This window comes from Blennius ocellaris, assembly GCF_963422515.1.
Source record: "Blennius ocellaris genome assembly, chromosome: 20".
Lineage (NCBI taxonomy): Eukaryota > Metazoa > Chordata > Actinopteri > Blenniiformes > Blenniidae > Blennius > Blennius ocellaris.
The window spans coordinates 23,253,096-23,275,312 of record NC_137669.1 but is presented as its reverse complement, the minus strand read 5'-3'; the positions used below and the strand labels follow the sequence as shown (position 1 = coordinate 23,275,312).

The following is a 22,217-nucleotide window of genomic DNA, read 5'->3' as shown; positions in this document are numbered from 1 at the left end:
CTACCAATAGCCCCAGACAGCCACCAGGGGGCGCTGAGCTGCGATCCTGCACTGACCCACCCAATCGAAGCACGACAGGTAAAGGATAGAGTCACTTTATTGAAAAAACAAGCAAACAGAAAGTAGAAAAACGGACACGCGTGGCCTCCGACCCGCCGGTTGCCGGGCGGGTTGCTAGGTGAAGAGGCGGATGGTGGCGTCCGCCCCGGACGAGAAGACCCACGGCTGCGTGGGGTGGAAGGTCACGTCCAGGACGCCCAGGTCCTGCGTGATGGCGTGACCTCTGAGCACCTTCACCGGGACGATGAGCGGGTTCTGCAGCAGGTCGCTGGGGGGGGGGAAGGGGGCGGAGTCAGTGAGGTCACATGATGCTAACGCGCAGACCGTGTCAGAGTCAGAGTCTTACTTGTAAACCGTCCCGTGACAGACGATCACTGATCCGTCATCAGACGCCGAGGCGAAGAGCGGGTACGTTCTGTGATAGGCCACGCCCCTTACTGCCCTCTTGTGGTGTCTGACGGGAGACGAGAGACAGGTGTGAGGAGGAGGACAGGTGGGGGAGGGGCGACAGGTGGAGGGAGGGGCGAAAGGTAGGGTGGGGGAGGGGTGACAGGTAGGGTGGGGGAAGGGCGACAGGTGGAGGGAGGGGCGACAGGTGGGGTAGGGGTGACAGGTGGAGGGAGGGGCGACAGGTGGAGGGGGGCGACAGGTGGAGGGAGTGGGGCAGGGGCGACAGGTGGGGTAGGGGAGACAGGTGTAGGGTGGAGGGAGGGGCGACAGGTGGGGGAGGGGCGACAGGTGGGGGGGGGGGCGACAGGTGGAGGGGGGCGAAAGGTAGGGTGGGGGAGGGGTGACAGGTAGGGTGGAGGAAGGGCGACAGGTGGAGGGAGGGGTGAAAGGTGGGGTAGGGGCGAGAGGTGGAGGGAGTGGGGCAGGGGCGACAGGTGGAGGAGGGGCGATAGGTGGGGTAGGGGCGACAGGTGGAGGGTGGAGTGAGGGGCGACAGGTGGGGTAGGGGCGACAGGTGGAGGGTGGAGTGAGGGGCGACAGGTGGGGGAGGGGCGACAGGTGGAGGTAGGGGGTGACAGCTGGAGGTAGGGGGTGACGGGTCCATACCGTAACATCTTGTAAGGTTTGGTGGAGAGGTCGAGGTCAAACCAGCTCAGCCGACAGTCGTAACTTCCACAGATCACATGGTCACCTGCACACACAGACTCAGGTGAGACAGGTGAGACAGGCTCCACCCCCCCCAGAGGCTCCGCCCCCCCGTCAGCAGGTGAAGTCATGGTTACCTCCGGGGTGGACGGCCAGGCTGGAGATCCACTTGCAGTTGGCCTGCAGCTTCTTGGTCATCTCCTGCTTGAGCAGGTTGTAGATGCGTACGGAGCGCTGCGTGGCCACCAGGAAGTAGGGCCGCGCCGGGTGGAAGGACACGCGCTGCACCAGGCCCTTGTTCTTCTTGAAGGGGCTCTGGCTCCGCCTCCGGCTCACCTGGTGGATCAACACCTGCTGGTGGCTGGAGTGGTCCGGCATCACCGACGCCAAGTAGTCCCCTCTGGCGTGCCACGTCACCTGGTGGACCGCCTGGGACAAGCAGTGGGACAAGCAGTGGGACAAGCAGTGAGACAAGCAGTGAGACAAGCAGTGGGACAAGCAGTGGGACAAGCAGTGAGACAGCCAGTGAGACAAGCAGTGGGACAACCAGTGAGACAAGCAGTGGGACAACCAGTGAGACAAGCAGTGGGACAAGCAGTGAGACAGCCAGTGAGACAGCTCTGATCAGAGGGACAGCGGGACAACTGATGAGACAGATGGTGGGGCAGACAGTGGGACAGACAATGGGGCAGACGATGAGACAGACGATGAGACAGACGATGAGACAGACGATGAGACAGACAACGGCTGACAGGACAAGTGATGGGACAAAGGACGGGACAGACGACGGGACACTGAGCGGTTGCTCAGGTGTGGCTGCTCACTTTAGGATGTGGGATTTTCAGACGAATGTCCTGTTGTAGCTCCGCCCCCTCAGCCTCACACCACACTAGCTCCACCCCCTCCGCTTTCTCCGCGTCCTGCGGACCCCCCAGGAGACGCTCTGACGACGACACCACCTGCTTGTCCGCCAGGGCGGGAAACAGGATCAGGACCACCGTGTCACTGAGACAGAGAGAGAGAGAGACACAGGTGAGACACAGACAGGTGAGGACAGACAGGTGAGGACAGACAGGTGTCCTTACAGGGCGGCAGCCAGCAGACAGAAGGACGGGTTGGGGTTCCAGGCCACGCTCTTCACAGCTCCGCCCACCTGGATGGTCTTCAGACAGCGAGACGAACAAACCTCCCAGAGCCGGATGGAGCCGTCGTCACTTCCTGGAATACGCCACGACGTTACAGCCCCGCCCCCATCCACTGACCCCGCCCCCGCCCCCTCCCCCTCCCCCTCCCCCACGGTTACCAGGTTACCTGAGGCGAGCCACTGTCCTGTTGGAGACACACTGATGGAGCGAATCAGGCCGCTGTGACCTCGATACACCTGCGCGCGCGCACACACACACACACACACACACACACACACACACACACACACACACACACACACACACACACGGCGTCAGTCTCCACCACCTCGCCACTCTACACTAAAACGTCTCTCAACGATCACACAGACAATTCAATGACGTCACTGATGTGATGTCAGCACTTCACATAGCAACGTAGTGCTAGCATGCTATGTTAGCACACTGTTAGCACGCTATGTTAGCACACTGTTAGCACGCTATACTAGCACACTGTTAGCCCGCTATGTTAGCACACTGTTAATACGCTATGTTAACACACTATTAGCACGCTATGCTAGCACACTGTTAACACGCTATGTTAGCACACTGTGTGTGTGTGTGTGTGTGTGTGTGTGTGTACCAGTGACTGTGTGGTGGGGAACGGCTGCAGGTCTCTGGGTTTGGGCAGTTTGGGGATCAGGTCTTCGGGGTTGACGTTGACCTGCAGACAGACATCAGAGCAGTCATGAGCTCAGCAGCGCCGCCTCAGGCCGCAGGCAGGAAGTGCAGGCAGGTACCCTCATCTTCCTCTGGCGGGGGCACAGGTAGAGGTCGAGGCAGCGCTCGAAGCGCTCGTGGATGAACCGCGGGAACGCCGGGACCTGACGGAGGCTGGAGAACTTCATCGGGACGAACGGCAACTTCCTGTCTTGCGGATCCTGCTGCTCCCACAGAGCGCGCTGCAGACAGGTAGGGTGGAGGTGAGACAGGTAGGGTGGAGGTGAGACAGGTGAGACAACAGGTAGGACGGAGGTGAGACAACAGGTAGGATGGAGGTGAGACAACAGGTAGGACGGAGGTGAGACAACAGGTAGGAACGGAGGTGAGACAGGTGAGACAACAGGTAGGACGGAGGTGAGACAACAGGTAGGAACGGAGGTGAGACAGGTGAGACAACAGGTAGGATAGAGGTGAGACAACAGGTAGGATGGAGGTGAGACAACAGGTAGGATGGAGGCGAGACAACAGGTAGGGTGGAGGTGAGACAGGTGAGACAACAGGTAGGACGGAGGTGAGACAACAGGTAGGGTGGAGGTGAGACAGGTGAGACAACAGGTAGGACGGAGGTGAGACAACAGGTAGGGTGGAGGTGAGACAACAGGTAGGACGGAGGTGAGACAACAGGTAGGACAGAGGTGAGACAGGTGAGACAACAGGTAGGACGGAGGTGAGACAACAGGTAGGACAGAGGTGAGACAGGCGAGACAACAGGTAGGGTGGAGGTGAGACAACAGGTAGGACGGAGGTGAGACAACAGGTAGGACGGAGGTGAGACAACAGGTAGGACAGAGGTGAGACAGGTGAGACAACAGGTAGGACGGAGGTGAGACAACAGGTAGGGTGGAGGTGAGACAGGTGAGAGGAGGGGGACAGACCTCCTCCTCACTGAACAGGTACTCCGGTGGGGGGTTGTAGGACTCCTCGTGACCAGGGAGGCGGGTCTTGGGCGCCGGCAGGTGCATCCTGTGATTGGCTAGGATGGACGAGTCCTCGCTGGCCCACAGGTCGTAGTACCGCCCCCTGCTGTCGTCCTCCACCCGGCGGGGCTTGATCCAGCCCATCTTTATGGCGTGGACCAGTTTGGACACCTGCAGACAGGAGAACCAGGGAGTCAGAGCAGGTGAGGTCAGGGAGACAGGTGAGACAGGTGAGGTCAGGGAGACAGGTGAGGTCAGGGAGACAGGTGAGGAAGGTGAGGTCAGGGAGACAGGTGAGGTCAGGGAGACAGGTGAGGAAGGTGAGGTCAGGGAGACAGGTGAGGTCAGGGAGACAGGCGAGACAGGTGAGGTCAGGTGAGGTCAGGGAGACAGGTGAGGTCAGGGAGACAGGTGAGACAGGTGAGGTCAGGGAGACAGGCGAGGTCAGGGAGACAGGTGAGGTCAGGGAGGCAGGTGAGATCAGGGAGACAGGTGAGGCCAGGGAGACAGGTGAGGCCAGGGAGACAGGTGAAACAGGTGAGGCCAGGGAGACAGGTGAGACAGGTGAGGCCAGTCTTACCTTCTCCTTCTCGATCAGCGACGGGATGAAGCTCCGTTTGTCGGCGGGTCGGTTCGTCACGGGGTGAATCATCACGTCGCCGCTGAAGAAATCCACCGACGGCTGGAAGAGGCGGAGCAAAGCTCAGGTGTGAGACCAGGTGTGTGTGTGTGTTGACAGTCACCATGACAACGACCCAGCTTGGTGGTCTGTCCACTGGACACTGGACAGCACCAACTCGTGGAACAAGGTACTAAGGTACTGCGTCGGTTGTAAACGCGGAACCCTTCACGCCGTTGGCGTTGCGGTAGAGCCGCGGCCTCGGCGCCGCCGCCGCCTCGTCCTACCTGGTGCTCGTTGAAGTTGACGTCCCCGAACTGTCCCTTCTGCAGCCGGTTGACCAGCGCCACCTGCTCCTCGGACAGAACCACGTCCCGCCCCGTCTGCTCGTCGTGGATCGTTTTCCTGCACACAGAGCAGGAGTCACGAGGTGTCAGGGCGTCACGCCGCAGAGGCGCCGCCGCCGCCGCCGGGATTCGCACCAGTAGTCCGGGTTCTCCATCTTGTCCAGGAAGTCGTCCAGCTCGTCCTTGTTCCGGATCGGCTTGTAGATCTTCTTCCCGTCCAGGTCGTAGCCGATGTGAGGGAAGTCTTTGTACCAGTCCATGGGAATGTTCCCCACCGTGTTCCTGATGTCCTGCGGGAGCAAGAGGCCCACCATGAACACCAGAACCCCGCGGAACCCGTCAGAACCAGGGGCGGGGCCCGATACCGTCCGGTATCGGTATCGGATCGTAATTTTCTGATCCATGAAGCCTCGCCTGCTTTACTGTCGCTGAAACGACTCCACAGTGTTTCCCTGCTGCTGTGCTGGCTGCAAACTGTGGACTGGATTTCCTGAAGGGAGCCGGGTCTCAATGAGACGTGGAGGAACGGGTCAGGAAATCCAGTCCGCAGTTTGCAGCCATCCAGCAAAACTGTGGACTGGATTTCTTGCAGGGAGCCGGGTCTCAATGAGACGTGGAGGAACGAGTCAGAAAATCCAGTCCGCAGTTTGCAGCCAGCCAGCAAACTGTGGACTGGATTTCCAAAAAAAAAAAACAGCTCTGGTATAATAAATGGCAGAGATCCACATACAGGGACCAAAGCAGAGGTGAAAACATCTGGATCGGTGCTTCCTGGTCAGAACCAGAGGAGGACCAGGACCAGGACCAGGACCAGGACCAGGTTACCTCTTCGTCTGAGGAGTCCTGTTGATACTCGTCCTCCTTCTCGTCCCCGAGGATCACGGCTCTCTGCTCCGGCTCCTTCATCTGCAGCCACAACAAACCAGGTGACGTCAGCAAGCCAATCAGCCAATCAGCTGTCGGTGTGACTCAAAGGTTCAATCCTACCAGCCGACTCGGTCCCTCCCCGTCCCCGTCCCCGTCCTCCGAGTCACTTCCAGAGTCCTCCAGTCCAGAGTAGACACTGTCCTCGCTGTCCGACACGTCTTCATCGTCCAAGTCTCCTGCAACTTTAGTGTTTAAGCTGAAGATCTGAAAGAGAAAATCGTCCTGAAACACTTTACTGATTACTGTCCAGGATACAGTACTAGTACTGATTACTGTCCAGGATACAATACTAGTACTGATTACTGTCCAGGATACAGTACTAGTACTGATTACTGTCCAGGATACAGTACTAGTACTGATTACTGTCCAGGATACAGTACTAGTACTGATTACTGTCCAGGATACAGTACTAGTACTGATTACTGTCCAGGATACAATACTAGTACTGATTACTGTCCAGGATACAGTACTAGTACTGATTACTGTCCAGGATACAGTACTAGTACTGATTACTGTCCAGGATACAGTACTAGTACTGATTACTGTCCAGGATACAGTACTAGTACTGATTACTGTCCAGGATACAGTACTAGTACTGATTACTGTCCAGGATACAGTACTAGTACTGATTACTGTCCAGGATACAATACTAGTACTGATTACTGTCCAGGATACAGTACTAGTACTGATTACTGTCCAGGATACAGTACTAGTACTGATTACTGTCCAGGATACAGTACTAGTACTGATTACTGTCCAGGATACAATACTAGTACTGATTACTGTCCAGGATACAGTACTAGTACTGATTACTGTCCAGGATACAATACTAGTACTGATTACTGTCCAGGATACAATACTAGTACTGATTACTGTCCAGGATACAGTACTAGTACTGATTACTGTCCAGGATACAGTACTAGTACTGATTACTGTCCAGGATACAGTACTGATTACTGTCCAGGATACAATACTAGTACTGATTACTGTCCAGGATACAGTACTAGTACTGATTACTGTCCAGGATACAATACTAGTACTGATTACTGTCCAGGATACAATACTAGTACTGATTACTGTCCAGGATACAGTACTAGTACTGATTACTGTCCAGGATACAATACTAGTACTGATTACTGTCCAGGATACAGTACTAGTACTGATTACTGTCCAGGATACAGTACTAGTACTGATTACTGTCCAGGATACAGTACTAGTACTGATTACTGTCCAGGATACAGTACTAGTACTGATTACTGTCCAGGGTACAGTACTAGTACTGATTACTGTCCAGGATACAATACTAGTACTGATTACTGTCCAGGATACATTACTGATTACTGTCCAGGATACAGTACTAGTACTGATTACTGTCCAGGATACATTACTGATTACTGTCCAGGATAAAGTACTAGTACTGATTACTGTCCAGGATACAATACTAGTACTGATTACTGTCCAGGATACATTACTGATTACTGTCCAGGATAAAGTACTAGTACTGATTACTGTCCAGGGTACAGTACTAGTACTGATTACTGTCCAGGATACAATACTAGTACTGATTACTGTCCAGGGTACAGTACTAGTACTGATTACTGTCCAGGATAAAGTACTAGTACTGATTACGGTCCAGGATACAGTACTAGTACTGATTACTGTCCAGGGTACAGTACTAGTACTGATTACTGTCCAGGATACAGGACTAGTACTGATTACTGTCCAGGATACAGTACTAGTACTGATTACTGTCCAGGGTACAGTACTAGTACTGATTACTGTCCAGGATACAATACTAGTACTGATTACTGTCCAGGATACAATACTAGTACTGATTACTGTCTAGGATAAAGTACTAGTACTGATTACGGTCCAGGATACAGTACTAGTACTGATTACTGTCCAGGATACAATACTAGTACTGATTACTGTCCAGGATACAGTACTAGTACTGATTACTGTCCAGGGTACAGTACTAGTACTGATTACTGTCCAGGATAAAGTACTAGTACTGATTACTGTCCAGGATACAATACTAGTACTGATTACTGTCCAGGATACATTACTGATTACTGTCCAGGATACAGTACTAGTACTGATTACTGTCCAGGATACATTACTGATTACTGTCCAGGATAAAGTACTAGTACTGATTACTGTCCAGGATACAATACTAGTACTGATTACTGTCCAGGATACATTACTGATTACTGTCCAGGATAAAGTACTAGTACTGATTACTGTCCAGGGTACAGTACTAGTACTGATTACTGTCCAGGATACAATACTAGTACTGATTACTGTCCAGGATAAAGTACTAGTACTGATTACGGTCCAGGATACAGTACTAGTACTGATTACTGTCCAGGATACAATACTAGTACTGATTACTGTCCAGGATACAGTACTAGTACTGATTACTGTCCAGGGTACAGTACTAGTACTGATTACTGTCCAGGATAAAGTACTAGTACTGATTACTGTCCAGGATACAATACTAGTACTGATTACTGTCCAGGATACATTACTGATTACTGTCCAGGATACAGTACTAGTACTGATTACTGTCCAGGATACATTACTGATTACTGTCCAGGATAAAGTACTAGTACTGATTACTGTCCAGGATACAATACTAGTACTGATTACTGTCCAGGATACATTACTGATTACTGTCCAGGATAAAGTACTAGTACTGATTACTGTCCAGGGTACAGTACTAGTACTGATTACTGTCCAGGATACAATACTAGTACTGATTACTGTCCAGGGTACAGTACTAGTACTGATTACTGTCCAGGATAAAGTACTAGTACTGATTACGGTCCAGGATACAGTACTAGTACTGATTACTGTCCAGGGTACAGTACTAGTACTGATTACTGTCCAGGATACAGTACTAGTACTGATTACTGTCCAGGATACAGTACTAGTACTGATTACTGTCTAGGGTACAGTACTAGTACTGATTACTGTCCAGGATAAAGTACTAGTACTGATTACTGTCCAGGGTACAGTACTAGTACTGATTACTGTCCAGGATACAGTACTAGTACTGATTACTGTCCAGGGTACAGTACTAGTACTGATTACTGTCCAGGATACAATACTAGTACTGATTACTGTCCAGGATACAATACTAGTACTGATTACTGTCCAGGATACAGTACTAGTACTGATTACTGTCCAGGGTACAGTACTAGTACTGATTACTGTCCAGGATACAGTACTAGTACTGATTACTGTCCAGGATACAATACTAGTACTGATTACTGTCCAGGATAAAGTACTAGTACTGATTACTGTCCAGGATACAATACTAGTACTGATTACTGTCCAGGATACAGTACTAGTACTGATTACTGTCCAGGGTACAGTACTAGTACTGATTACTGTCCAGGTTAAAGTACTAGTACTGATTACTGTCCAGGATACAATACTAGTACTGATTACTGTCCAGGATAAAGTACTAGTACTGATTACTGTCCAGGATACAGTACTAGTACTGATTACTGTCCAGGATAAAGTACTAGTACTGATTACTGTCCAGGATACAATACTAGTACTGATTACTGTCCAGGATACAGTACTAGTACTGATTACTGTCCAGGATAAAGTACTAGTACTGATTACTGTCCAGGATACAGTACTAGTACTGATTACTGTCCAGGATACAGTACTAGTACTGATTACTGTCCAGGATACAGTACTAGTACTGATTACTCTCCAAGATACAGTACTAGTACTGATTACTGTCCAGGATACAATACTAGTACTGATTACTGTCCAGGATACAGTACTAGTACTGATTACTGTCCAGGATACAATACTAGTACTGATTACTGTCCAGGATACAATACTAGTACTGATTACTGTCCAAGATACAGTACTAGTACTGATTACTGTCCAGGATACAGTACTAGTACTGATTACTGTCCAGGATACAATACTAGTACTGATTACTGTCCAGGATACAATACTAGTACTGATTACTGTCCAGGATACAATACTAGTACTGATTACTGTCCAGGATACAATACTAGTACTGATTACTGTCCAGGATACAGTACTAGTACTGATTACTGTCCAGGATACAATACTAGTACTGATTACTGTCCAGGATACAGTACTAGTACTGATTACTGTCCAGGATACAGTACTAGTACTGATTACTGTCCAGGATACGTTACATACGTAACTGATTACTGTCCAGGATACAATACTAGTACTGATTACTGTCCAGGATACAGTACTAGTACTGATTACTGTCCAGGATACAGTACTAGTACTGATTACTGTCCAGGATACAATACTAGTACTGATTACTGTCCAGGATACAATACTAGTACTGATTACTGTCCAGGATACAGTACTAGTACTGATTACTGTCCAGGATACAATACTAGTACTGATTACTGTCCAGGATACAATACTAGTACTGATTACTGTCCAGGATACAGTACTAGTACTGATTACTGTCCAGGATACAGTACTAGTACTGATTACTGTCCAGGATACAATACTAGTACTGATTACTATCCAGGATACGTTACATACGTAACTGATTACTGTCCAGGATACAATACTAGTACTGATTACTGTCCAGGATACAGTACTAGTACTGATTACTGTCCAGGATACAGTACTAGTACTGATTACTGTCCAGGATACAATACTAGTACTGATTACTGTCCAGGATACAATACTAGTACTGATTACTGTCCAGGATAAAGTACTAGTACTGATTACTGTCCAGGATACAATACTAGTACTGATTACTGTCCAGGATACAATACTAGTACTGATTACTGTCCAGGTTAAAGTACTAGTACTGATTACTGTCCAGGATACAGTACTAGTACTGATTACTGTCCAGGTTAAAGTACTAGTACTGATTACTGTCCAGGATACAATACTAGTACTGATTACTGTCCAGGATAAAGTACTAGTACTGATTACTGTCCAGGATACAGTACTAGTACTGATTACTGTCCAGGATAAAGTACTAGTACTGATTACTGTCCAGGATACAATACTAGTACTGATTACTGTCCAGGATACAGTACTAGTACTGATTACTGTCCAGGATAAAGTACTAGTACTGATTACTGTCCAGGATACAGTACTAGTACTGATTACTGTCCAGGATACAGTACTAGTACTGATTACTCTCCAAGATACAGTACTAGTACTGATTACTGTCCAGGATACAGTACTAGTACTGATTACTGTCCAGGATACAGTACTAGTACTGATTACTGTCCAGGATACAGTACTAGTACTGATTACTGTCCAAGATACAGTACTAGTACTGATTACTGTCCAGGATACAATACTAGTACTGATTACTGTCCAGGATACAGTACTAGTACTGATTACTGTCCAGGATACAGTACTAGTACTGATTACTGTCTAGGGTACAGTACTAGTACTGATTACTGTCCAGGATACAATACTAGTACTGATTACTGTCCAGGATACGTTACATACGTAACTGATTACTGTCCAGGATACAGTACTAGTACTGATTACTGTCCAGGATACAATACTAGTACTGATTACTGTCCAGGATACAATACTAGTACTGATTACTGTCCAGGATACAGTACTAGTACTGATTACTGTCCAGGATACAATACTAGTACTGATTACTGTCCAGGATACAATACTAGTACTGATTACTGTCCAGGATACAGTACTAGTACTGATTACTGTCCAGGATACAGTACTAGTACTGATTACTGTCCAGGATACAATACTAGTACTGATTACTATCCAGGATACGTTACATACGTAACTGATTACTGTCCAGGATACAATACTAGTACTGATTACTGTCCAGGATACAGTACTAGTACTGATTACTGTCCAGGATACAGTACTAGTACTGATTACTGTCCAGGATACAATACTAGTACTGATTACTGTCCAGGATACAATACTAGTACTGATTACTGTCCAGGATAAAGTACTAGTACTGATTACTGTCCAGGATACAATACTAGTACTGATTACTGTCCAGGATACAATACTAGTACTGATTACTGTCCAGGTTAAAGTACTAGTACTGATTACTGTCCAGGATACAGTACTAGTACTGATTACTGTCCAGGTTAAAGTACTAGTACTGATTACTGTCCAGGATACAATACTAGTACTGATTACTGTCCAGGATAAAGTACTAGTACTGATTACTGTCCAGGATACAGTACTAGTACTGATTACTGTCCAGGATAAAGTACTAGTACTGATTACTGTCCAGGATACAATACTAGTACTGATTACTGTCCAGGATACAGTACTAGTACTGATTACTGTCCAGGATAAAGTACTAGTACTGATTACTGTCCAGGATACAGTACTAGTACTGATTACTGTCCAGGATACAGTACTAGTACTGATTACTCTCCAAGATACAGTACTAGTACTGATTACTGTCCAGGATACAGTACTAGTACTGATTACTGTCCAGGATACAGTACTAGTACTGATTACTGTCCAGGATACAGTACTAGTACTGATTACTGTCCAGGATACAGTACTAGTACTGATTACTGTCCAGGATACAGTACTAGTACTGATTACTGTCCAGGATACAATACTAGTACTGATTACTGTCCAGGATACAGTACTAGTACTGATTACTGTCCAGGATACAGTACTAGTACTGATTACTGTCCAGGATACGTTACATACGTAACTGATTACTGTCCAGGATACAGTACTAGTACTGATTACTGTCCAGGATACAATACTAGTACTGATTACTGTCCAGGATACAGTACTAGTACTGATTACTGTCCAGGATACGTTACATACGTAACTGATTACTATCCAGGATACAGTACTGATTACTGTTTATGATACAGTACTAGTAACGTAATAGTTACTAAATGACTTTTTACTTACTTTTAGTAATTACGCCATAATTACTAAAAGTGGTGGTTTGTGGACAGTTTGTTTACAGTGTGAACAGTTCAGTTGCCAGATTGAGGTTTAAGTGTCAACAAATTGTTGTTTACATGGCTGTAAACATGACAACCGGGTGGTTGTTGTTGTTGTTGTTTACAGAAGCTGTTCTCGTGCATCTCTACTTCCTCTGTTCAGCTCGGCTCGGTTCAGCTCGGTTCTGAGAAAGTGTGCCAGTGTTTTCCTCCTCCTGTTAGCATGCTACCAGCTCCTGCCGGCTCCCTGCGGATCTCCTCATCTCCTCCGTCACCTCCTTCTCCTCCTCCTCCATCACGCACCTCCTTCTCCTCTGGCTGTTCCTCCTCGCTGCTCCTCTTCTTGGCGGTGTTTCCGTGATCCTTCTTCATCTTCGCCGTCTTTTCGCTCCCCACGCTCCTGCGCTCCTCCATGACACCACGTGTGGACCCGGGGTCAGAGGTCAGGGTGGGGAGCCTCGCGCGCCCCCTGCCGGTGTGGATGAGAGGAGGGGGGGTGGGGGGGGGGGGGGGCTCGGGACACGGAGCGTGCGTGTGCGTGTGCGTGTGTGTGCGCGCGCGCGTGTGTGTGTGTGTGAGTGTGTATAATTTTTTTTTTAATAATTAATTATTTTTTTCATTTGTTCAGAAAGGCCGGGACCATAACTTTCTATACAGACGACAATAATTTTACTTATTAATTATTAATTATTTATTTACTCATTTAATTATTAAGATTCATTTGTTTTTGTCTGTTTTCAAAAATAATCAGGATTACAAGCGGATCACTGTTCCGTGACGTCACTCGGCGACGCAACGTTCATATTACATTCGTTCCTACGTCATCTCTGTGCGCCAGAAGGAGATTACGTACTTTGTTTGTCTGAGAGTTTCGGAGTTTTGATGTGGTTTTGAGAAACTTTCCCGAACCCGCAGAGACCCGCAGAGACCCGCGGAGACCCGCATCGAGGCCGACGGACCCGGGTCAGGCGGTAGACCGTAGTTTGGACCTCTTTGCGGGGAAGACTGTTAGCATCGTTAGCAGGGATTAGCTGAGGGAGGGAGGGGGGACTGGCGTGATGGAGGGTCCCGGAGGAGGACAGCTGACCGGGGGACAGCAGGCCCTGGCCGGGGGACAGCTGACAGGGGGACAGCAGGCCCTGACCGCGGGACAGCTGGCCGGGGGACAGCAGGCCTTGACCGGGGGACATCACGCCCTGACAGCGGGACCGCAGCCGCCGAGCGGAGGCAGCGTCCCGGCTTTCCTCACCAAGCTGTGGACCCTGGTGGAGGACCCGGACACCGACCCGCTGATCTGCTGGAGCCCGGTAAGCGTGAGCCGGGGGGGACCCTGAGCCGGGGGACCGTGAGCCGGGGGACCCTGAGCCGGGGGGGGACCGTGCTGGATCCGAGCTGAGCTCAGCGGGGTGTCGCTGTGGTTCTGCTAATAAAGCAATATGTGGTGTATCTTGGTACCTGGGATACTTTAAGTTTGGGTTCTGAACCCTGATGCATGTCGCTCACACACACACACGCACGCACACACACACGCACGCACGCACGCTTGATCTTCTCACTTTCCTTTATTCTCAACTAACATGAAGTAACTTGATAACAGTGAGTGACTGTGACGTTGATCTTGTCGCTTCCGGTTGACGGATCAGAATTAAAGTAAAGTTGCTTTCAGACTTTATGACAAACCTTTTTGAGTATTGACTTAAAAGTGACGGTTTGAATGAGTTTTAAAAGGAAAACTGAAAGAAGAACATGTGGGCGTAAAAGAGGTCGGTCGTCTCTTTAAAACCTGCTTTATTCAAGTAGCTTGTCTCGTTTCACACATTTTGCAGTGTGACGTCACATCAACACCCAGCAGCCCCCTCTGGTGGCCGGACAGGCTCACTGCATCATTTCCAGTGTTTCTTGTGTACTTTGTGTTCAGAACGTTGCCGTGTGAATGCAAAACTTTTGACCACACCCCCCAGCATTGTTGTTGTTGTTGTTGACGGTGTGTTTGTTTGTTGTGCCAGAGTGGAACCAGCTTCCACGTGTTCGATCAGGGCCGGTTCTCCAAAGAAGTTCTCCCAAAGTTCTTCAAGCACAACAACATGGCCAGCTTCATCCGGCAGCTCAACATGTGTGAGTAGCAGCCGCCGGTGTCTCCGTGGTAACCGTGGTAACCTCAGACACTGTTTCCCCCCCCCCCTCCTCCTCCCCCCATTGGGTGTGCAGACGGGTTCAGGAAGGTGGTGCACATCGAGCAGGGCGGCCTCCTGAAGCCGGAGCGGGACGACACCGAGTTCCAGCACAGCTTCTTCATCCGGGGCCACGAGGAGCTGCTGGAGAAGATCAAACGCAAAGTCACCAATGTAAACACACACACACACACAGTGGGAGCCATGGCTACGGCCCCCTGTCGACCCCGTGAGTCCGTCTCCACGGTGACGGTGGCTCTGCTGTCCTGGGTCCAGGTTCCGGCGGTGCGTCAGGAAGAACCCAAGTTCTCCGGAGAAGAAATCACCAAAATCCTGACGGACGTCCAGCTGATGAGGGGGAAGCAGGAAACCATCGACTTCAGGATCGTCGCCATGAAACAGTAAGAAGCACTGCCAGTACCTGGAGTAGAACCTCAAGCAGAACCCCAACCACATCCAGGAGCAGAACCGGTCCGTGGTTCTCAGCAGTGTTTGTGTTTCGCAGTGAGAACGAGGCTTTGTGGAGGGAAGTGGCTCTTCTGAGGCAGAAACACGCCCAGCAGCAGAAAGTCGTCAACAAGGTAGAACCTCCAGTCTGGAACCGCAAGAGAACTCTGAGGATGTCAGTAGAACTCTTAGGACGTCAGTAGGTAGAACTCTTAGGACGTCAGTAGGTAGAACTCTTAGGACGTCAGTAGGTAGAACTCTTGACGTCAGTAGAACTCTTAGGAAGTCAGTAGGTAGAACTCTTAGGACGTCAGTAGGTAGAACTCTTAGGACGTCAGTAGAACTCTTAGGACGTCAGTAGAACTCTTAGGACGTCAGTAGGTAGAACTCTTAGGAAGTCAGTAGAACTCTTAGGAAGTCAGTAGGTAGAACTCTTAGGAAGTCAGTAGGTAGAACTCTTAGGAAGTCAGTAGGTAGAACTCTTAGGAAGTCAGTAGGTAGAACTCTTAGGAAGTCAGTAGAACTCTTTGGACGTCAGTAGAACTCTTAGGAAGTCAGTAGAACTCTTAGGAAGTCAGTAGGTAGAACTCTTAGGATGTCAGTAGAACTCTTAGGAAGTCAGTAGGTAGAACTCTTAGGAAGTCAGCAGGTAGAACTCTTAGGAAGTCAGTAGGTAGAACTCTTAGGAAGTCAGTAGGTAGAACTCTTAGGAAGTCAGTAGGTAGAACTCTTAGGATGTCAGTAGGTAGAACTCTTAGGACGTCAGTAGGTAGAACTCTTAGGACGTCAGTAGGTAGAACTCTTGACGTCAGTAGAACTCTTAGGAAGTCAGTAGGTAGAACTCTTAGGACGTCAGTAGAACTCTTAGGACGTCAGTAGAACTCTTAGGACGTCAGTAGGTAGAACTCTTAGGATGTCAGTAGGTAGAACTCTTAGGATGTCAGTAGGTAGAACTCTTAGGATGTCAGTAGGTAGAACTCTTAGGAAGTCAGTAGAACTCTTAGGAAGTCAGTAGGTAGAACTCTTAGGATGTCAGTAGAACTCTTAGGATGTCAGTAGAACTCCTAGGAAGTCAGTAGGTAGAACTCCTAGGAAGTCAGTAGGTAGAACTCTTAGGAAGTCAGTAGGTAGAACTCTTAGGACGTCAGTAGGTAGAACTCTTAGGAAGTCAGTAGGTAGAACTCTTAGGAAGTCAGCAGGTAGAACTCTTAGGAAGTCAGCAGGTAGAACTCTTAGGAAGTCAGTAGGTAGAACTCTTAGGAAGTCAGTAGGTAGAACTCTTAGGAAGTCAGTAGGTAGAACTCTTAGGAAGTCAGTAGGTAGAACTCTTAGGAAGTCAGTAGGTAGAACTCTTAGGACGTCAGTAGGTAGAACTCTTAGGACATCAGTAGAACTCTTAGACATCAGTAGAACTCTTAGGAAGTCAGTAGAACTCTTAGAGAAAATGTCAGTAGAACCTCCTTTAAAATCAAGAATCTCTCTCTCTCTCTCTGCAGCTTCTCCAGTTTCTGGTGTCTCTCGTCCAGTCAAACAGGATTCTTGGAGTCAAGAGAAAGATGCAAGTCAACAAATACACACTGTACTACACACTGTACTACACACACTACTACACACTGTACTACACACTGTACTACACACACTACTACACACTGTACTACACACTGTACTACACACTGTACTACACACACTACTACACACTGTACTACACACACTACTACACACTGTACTACACACTGTACTACACACTGTACTACACACCTTTACACCTGGTTTTCCCTCCGCAGTCCTCTGATGCTCAACGACTCAAGCTCCGCCCACTCCATGCCCAAATACAGCCGGCCGCTCTCATTGGAGCACATGCAGGTAAGCTGGTTGTGCTGAAGGGGGCGGGGCTACGTCACCTGTGTACACCTGTTGAGGTTTCCTCCCTCCCGCCCGCCAGGCTGCCGCCAGTCTTTTCTCCGCCGACTCCCCGCCCCCTTCCGGACCCATCATCTCTGACGTCACGGAGGTGACGGTGCCCGCCACAGACGACGTGGTCTGTGATTGGGCGGAGCCACGGTGAGGACCAATCAGAACGCTCTCTGTACGGCAGCTTGTGGTTGTTCGGTCCCAAGTGACTGATGTGCGTGTGACTGAATGCAGCGACGGCCAATCGCTGGACATCAAGTTAGAACCATCCAGTCCTGACCTGGAGGCGTGTCCTGTGATGGAGGCGTGTCCTGTGATGGAGGCGTGTCCTGTGATGGAGGACGTGGCCACGCCCATAGACACACCCCTCTCACCCACCACCTTCATCAACTCCATCCTGCAGGACTCGGACTCCACCCTCAGCTCGCCCGACGCCTCCACAGGTAGGCTCCACCTGCGGTGTGACTCTCGACCCCCTGTTTGACCCTCAGAGTGACCCGAGTTTCTCCTGTAGCTCCGCCCCTTGTCCGGAGCCCCGCCCCCACCAGGGTCCTGCCGTCATCCCCGGCCGACCAATCACCAGCTGCGTTGGACCCGGGCTCCGCCCCCCTGCTGCAAAACTGCCAGACTGTTGCCTGCATCGACAAGTAAGTGTCACACCTGCCCCGCTACCAAACTACTGCCCCACTACCAAACTACTGCCCCACTACCTGCCCCACTACCAAACTACTGCCCCGCTACCAAACTACTGCCCCACTACCTGCCCCACTACCAAACTACTGCCCCGCTACCAAACTACTGCCCCGCTACCAAACTACTGCCCCACTACCTGCCCCACTACCAAACTACTGCCCCACTACCAAACTACTGCCCCGCTACCAAACTACTGCCCCACTACCAAACTACTGCCCCACTACCTGCCCCACTACCAAACTACTGCCCCACTACCTGCCCCGCTACAAACTACTGCCCCGCTACCAAACTACTGCCCCGCTACCAAACTACTGCCCCGCTACCAAACTACTGCCCCACTACCAAACTACTGCCCCACTACCTGCCCCACTACCAAACTACTGCCCCACTACCAAACTACTGCCCCACTACCAAACTACTGCCCCACTACCTGCCCCACTACCAAACTACTGCCCCACTACCAAACTACTGCCCCACTACCAAACTACTGCCCCTCTACCAAACTACTGCCCCACTACCAAACTACTGCCCCGCTACCAAACTACTGCCCCACTACCAAACTACTGCCCCGCTACCAAACTACTGCCCCGCTACCAAACTACTGCCCCACTACCAAACTACTGCCCCGCTACCAAACTACTGCCCCGCTACCAAACTACTGCCCCGCTACCAAACTACTGCCCCACTACCAAACTACTGCCCCACTACCTGCCCTACTGCCCCACTACCAAACTACTGCCCCACTACCAAACTACTGCCCCGCTACCAAACTACTGCCCCGCTACCAAACTACTGCCCCACTACCAAACTACTGCCCCGCTACCAAACTACTGCCCCACTACCAAACTACTGCCCCACTACCAAACTACTGCCCCACTACCTGCCCCACTACCAAACTACTGCCCCGCTACCAAACTACTGCCCCGCTACCAAACTACTGCCCCACTACCAAACTACTGCCCCGCTACCAAACTACTGCCCCACTACCAAACTACTGCCCCGCTACCAAACTACTGCCCCACTACCTGCCCCACTACCAAACTACTGCCCCACCACCTGCCCCACTACCAAACTACTGCCCCACCACCTGCCCCACTACCAAACTACTGCCCCGCCACCTGCCCCACTACCAAACTACTGCCCCACTACCTGCCCCACCCCCTGCCCCCCTACCTGCCCCACTACCAAACTACTGCCCCACCACCTGCCCCACTACCAAACTACTGCCCCGCCACCTGCCCCACTACCAAACTACTGCCCCACTACCTGCCCCACCCCCTGCCCCCCTACCTGCCCCACTACCAAACTACTGCCCCGCCACCTGCCCCACTACCAAACTACTGCCCCACTACCTGCCCCACCCCCTGCCCCCCTACCAAACTACCTCTGATGTCCTCTGGTCTCAGCTGTCCTCTGGTGTCCTCAGGTCTCAGCTGTCCTCAGGTCTCAGTTGTCCTCTGGTCTCAGTTGTCCTCTGGTCTCAGCTGTCCTCAGGTCTCAGTTGTCCTCTGGTGTCCTCAGGTCTCAGCTGTCCTCAGGTCTCAGTTGTCCTCTGGTGTCCTCAGGTCTCAGCTGTCCTCTGGGGTCCTCTGGTCTCAGCTGTCCTCTGGTGTCCTCAGATTTCAGCTGTCCTCTAGTGTCCTCAGGTCTCCGCTGCCTTCTGGTCTCAGTTGTCCCCTGGTGTCCTCAGATCTCCGCTGTCCTCTGGGGTCCTCAGGTCTCCGCTGTCCTCTGGTGTCCTCAGGTCCCAGCTGTCCAGTCACGTGGACAGCATCGACTACGGCCTGGAGAACCTGCAGAACGTCTTGAACTCACAGACCTTCACCTTCGACACGTCGCCACTGCTGGAGGTCTGCAGCTCAGACAGGAAGTGACATCACTGGCGTCTCACAGACCTGTAGCTAACCGTGTGTGTGTGTGTGTGTGTGTGTGTGTGTGTGTGTGTGTGTGTGTGTGTGTGTGTGTGTGTGTGTGTGTGTGTGTGTGTGTGTGTAGTTCTTCAGCTCCTCGGCTCCTGCAGACTTTGATCTGGACAGTTTGGACTCGGTGAGTCGGCGTTTCTTCTTCTGAGCGTCGTGACGTTTCCAGGTTTTAAGCCCTTTTTCTCTCCAGCTGCTGTTTGAAGATCCTCCCAGAGGAAGTGATGACAGTAGTGCAGGTAAGCCCCGCCCCCCCCACACCCGCCCCGCCCCCTTGTGCCCCGGTTGCCATGGTAACCCTGCCGGTCTGTGATTGGAGCAGGGAGGCAGCTGGTGCAGTACGCCGTCACGTCGCCGGAGGACGGAGACGACCTGCTGGAGCCGCTGCTGGCGGAGGACGACCCCGCCGCCGCCGCCGACCCGTCCGCCGCGCCGCCCGGCCACGCCCACCCGGGACACGACCTCTGACGTCGTCGGGGCGGTAACCGTGGCGACAACACGCCGGCTTCCACAGCAATAGTTCACAAGGTCGTCGACGTGTATTTTACTCACTTGTCCTCCATTTTGAGCTTTCCCCCGCGTTAGGGTCACGTGTGCGGCGGCTCGCCGTTGGTGAAGGGGGCGGAGTCACAGTGCAGCGGCGGCTCGCCGTGAGAGAAGGGGGCGGAGTTACGTGCAGTGAGAGAAGGGGGCGGAGTCACGTGACTTTAGGTCGTATTTAGGTCTGCATGTAAGAATCTGGTTAAACGTGTAAATAAAAGTTTTTCTGCACTGAAATCTCCCGAGTTTATTTCTGCCACCTTCTGGTTCTGGTGTGAGGTCAAAGGTCAGACCTGAGCTGACCCCCCCCCGATCATGTGACAGATTGTCAGTTTGATGTTCAGACAAAAATCTTTATTGAAGTGTGAAGGCTGACGCTCAGGTCGTTTACTTCAAAACACAAACAAACGTCTATAAACAACATTCTTAAATATTTAAAATCCCCCCCGGTGCCGTGCAGGGGGCGGGGCCTACAGCTAGTGGGAGGGGTCAGGGGTCCCGGGCCATGCTGATTGGTTGGTACACTGGAACTGGTAGCGCAGGAATCGAACTCGCGGCTTGATGTGGAAGTCAGCAGGTATCCTCCAGTTCCACATTTTCTGCACCTGCAATGTGGCCACACGTTTGTTTGTTTGTTTGTTTGTTTGTTTTAACGTAAACACCAACGGCGTGACGTGTTGGACGACGAGCACCGACCTTCAGGACCCTGACCTGATGGAACGTACTGTTCAGTGACGGAACCTGCGGAGAACAAGCAGAACCAGGAGGAGGGAACAGAGAGGTTCAGCACCTGATGGGGGGGAGGAGGGGGGGAGGAGAGGGGGAGGGGGGGAGGGGGGGTCACGCCATGTCGGGGCGTACCACTAATCTTACCAGGTGTGTGCTCGGTGACGGCGGCGTTACCTGGAAACACACACACACATACAGGTGAACACACTTTTCCACAGAAGGAGAGCTGAGCAGGAAGTGATGTCACTCACTGGAGTCGGGGGTTCCCGTCCAATCAGCTGCAGCTGCAACACAGACACATTCGTGTAAGTGACGCGTCGCACACCTGTCCTCACCTGTCCTCACCCATCCTCACCTGTCCCAGATGTCCTCACTTGTCCCCACCTATCCTCACCTGTCCTCACTTGTCCCCACATGTCCCACCTGTCCTCACCTGTACTCACCTCTCCTCACCTGTACTCACCTGTACTCGCCTCTCCTCACCTGTACTCACCTGTACTCACATGTCCCCACCTGTACTCACCTGTCCCACCTGTCCTCACATGTCCCCACCTGTCCCCACCTGTACTCACCTGCCCTCACCTGTCCCCACCTGTCCTCACCTGTCCTCACCTGTCCTTACTTGTCCCCACATGTCCCACCTGTCCTCACCTGTCCCCACCTGTACTCACCTCTCCTCACCTGTACTCACCTGTACTCATATGTCCCCACCTGTACTCACCTGTCCCCACCTGTACTCACCTGTCCCACCTGTCCTCACATGTCCCCACCTGTCCCCACCTGTCCTCACCTGTCCTCACCTGTCCTCACCTGCCCTCACCTGCCCTCACCTGTCCCACTCCAGGACCGGATGCTCACCTGTGTCTGTCCCTGTGCGCTCTGTTGCCATGGTGACGAGGTCCGACTGTGAGTAAACGCCTGAAACTGAACAAGCCACAGTGAGTCTCGCGCTCTGATTGGTTCAGAGAAGTCAGAGCAGTGAAGATCTGAA

General features: G+C 51.0%; 2 protein-coding genes across 5 annotated transcripts; one reads left to right on the top strand and one right to left on the bottom strand.

The window, feature by feature from the left end:
- Positions 1–79: 79 nt before the first annotated feature.
- Positions 80–13,243, bottom strand: bop1 (BOP1 ribosomal biogenesis factor). The gene is made up of 16 exons (XM_080516010.1): positions 13,120–13,243; positions 5,933–6,076; positions 5,771–5,851; positions 5,081–5,235; positions 4,886–5,003; positions 4,560–4,661; positions 3,938–4,150; positions 3,080–3,241; positions 2,923–3,003; positions 2,467–2,536; positions 2,241–2,373; positions 1,980–2,160; positions 1,293–1,584; positions 1,117–1,201; positions 407–514; positions 80–328 (listed from the first exon to the last, which is right to left on the bottom strand). The coding sequence occupies exons 1-16, from the start codon at positions 13,228–13,230 to the stop codon at positions 175–177; spliced, it is 2,190 nt and encodes a 729-aa protein (XP_080372136.1). The 5' UTR covers positions 13,231–13,243; the 3' UTR covers positions 80–174.
- Positions 13,244–13,681: 438 nt separating this feature from the next.
- hsf1 (heat shock transcription factor 1) lies at positions 13,682–20,721 on the top strand. Of its 4 annotated transcripts, none has more exons than XM_080516018.1 (14): positions 13,682–14,123; positions 14,823–14,931; positions 15,025–15,161; positions 15,264–15,388; positions 15,493–15,568; positions 16,931–16,992; positions 17,219–17,297; positions 17,377–17,495; positions 17,580–17,788; positions 17,860–17,992; positions 19,783–19,888; positions 20,034–20,084; positions 20,151–20,196; positions 20,277–20,721. In XM_080516018.1, the coding sequence occupies exons 1-14, from the start codon at positions 13,875–13,877 to the stop codon at positions 20,423–20,425; spliced, it is 1,650 nt and encodes a 549-aa protein (XP_080372144.1). In that variant the 5' UTR covers positions 13,682–13,874; the 3' UTR covers positions 20,426–20,721. The 4 variants fall into 4 exon arrangements, with proteins under 4 accessions (XP_080372144.1, XP_080372143.1, XP_080372142.1 ...); XM_080516017.1 differs by having other exon boundaries at positions 19,756–19,888; XM_080516016.1 differs by having other exon boundaries at positions 19,729–19,888; positions 20,280–20,721.
- Positions 20,722–22,217: the final 1,496 nt, after the last annotated feature.

What these genes read in the sequence shown, in the direction of transcription:
- bop1 (XM_080516010.1), bottom strand. Translation starts at nt 13,230, where the DNA reads ATGGAGGAGCGCAGGAGCGTGGGGAGCGAAAAGACGGCGAAGATGAAG. An exon ending in GGGAGGGACCGAGTCGGCTG is followed by an intron (nt 5,852 to 5,932) that starts GTAGGATTGAAC and finishes TTGTGGCTGCAG; the next exon opens with ATGAAGGAGCCGGAGCAGAG. An exon ending in TCCCCACCACACAGTCACTG is followed by an intron (nt 2,537 to 2,922) that starts GTACACACACAC and finishes GCGCGCGCGCAG; the next exon opens with GTGTATCGAGGTCACAGCGG.
- hsf1 (XM_080516015.1), top strand. Translation starts at nt 13,875, where the DNA reads ATGGAGGGTCCCGGAGGAGGACAGCTGACCGGGGGACAGCAGGCCCTG. An exon ending in ACTGTTGCCTGCATCGACAA is followed by an intron (nt 17,993 to 19,728) that starts GTAAGTGTCACA and finishes TGGTGTCCTCAG; the next exon opens with ATCTCCGCTGTCCTCTGGGG. An exon ending in AAGTGATGACAGTAGTGCAG is followed by an intron (nt 20,197 to 20,276) that starts GTAAGCCCCGCC and finishes CTGTGATTGGAG; the next exon opens with CAGGGAGGCAGCTGGTGCAG.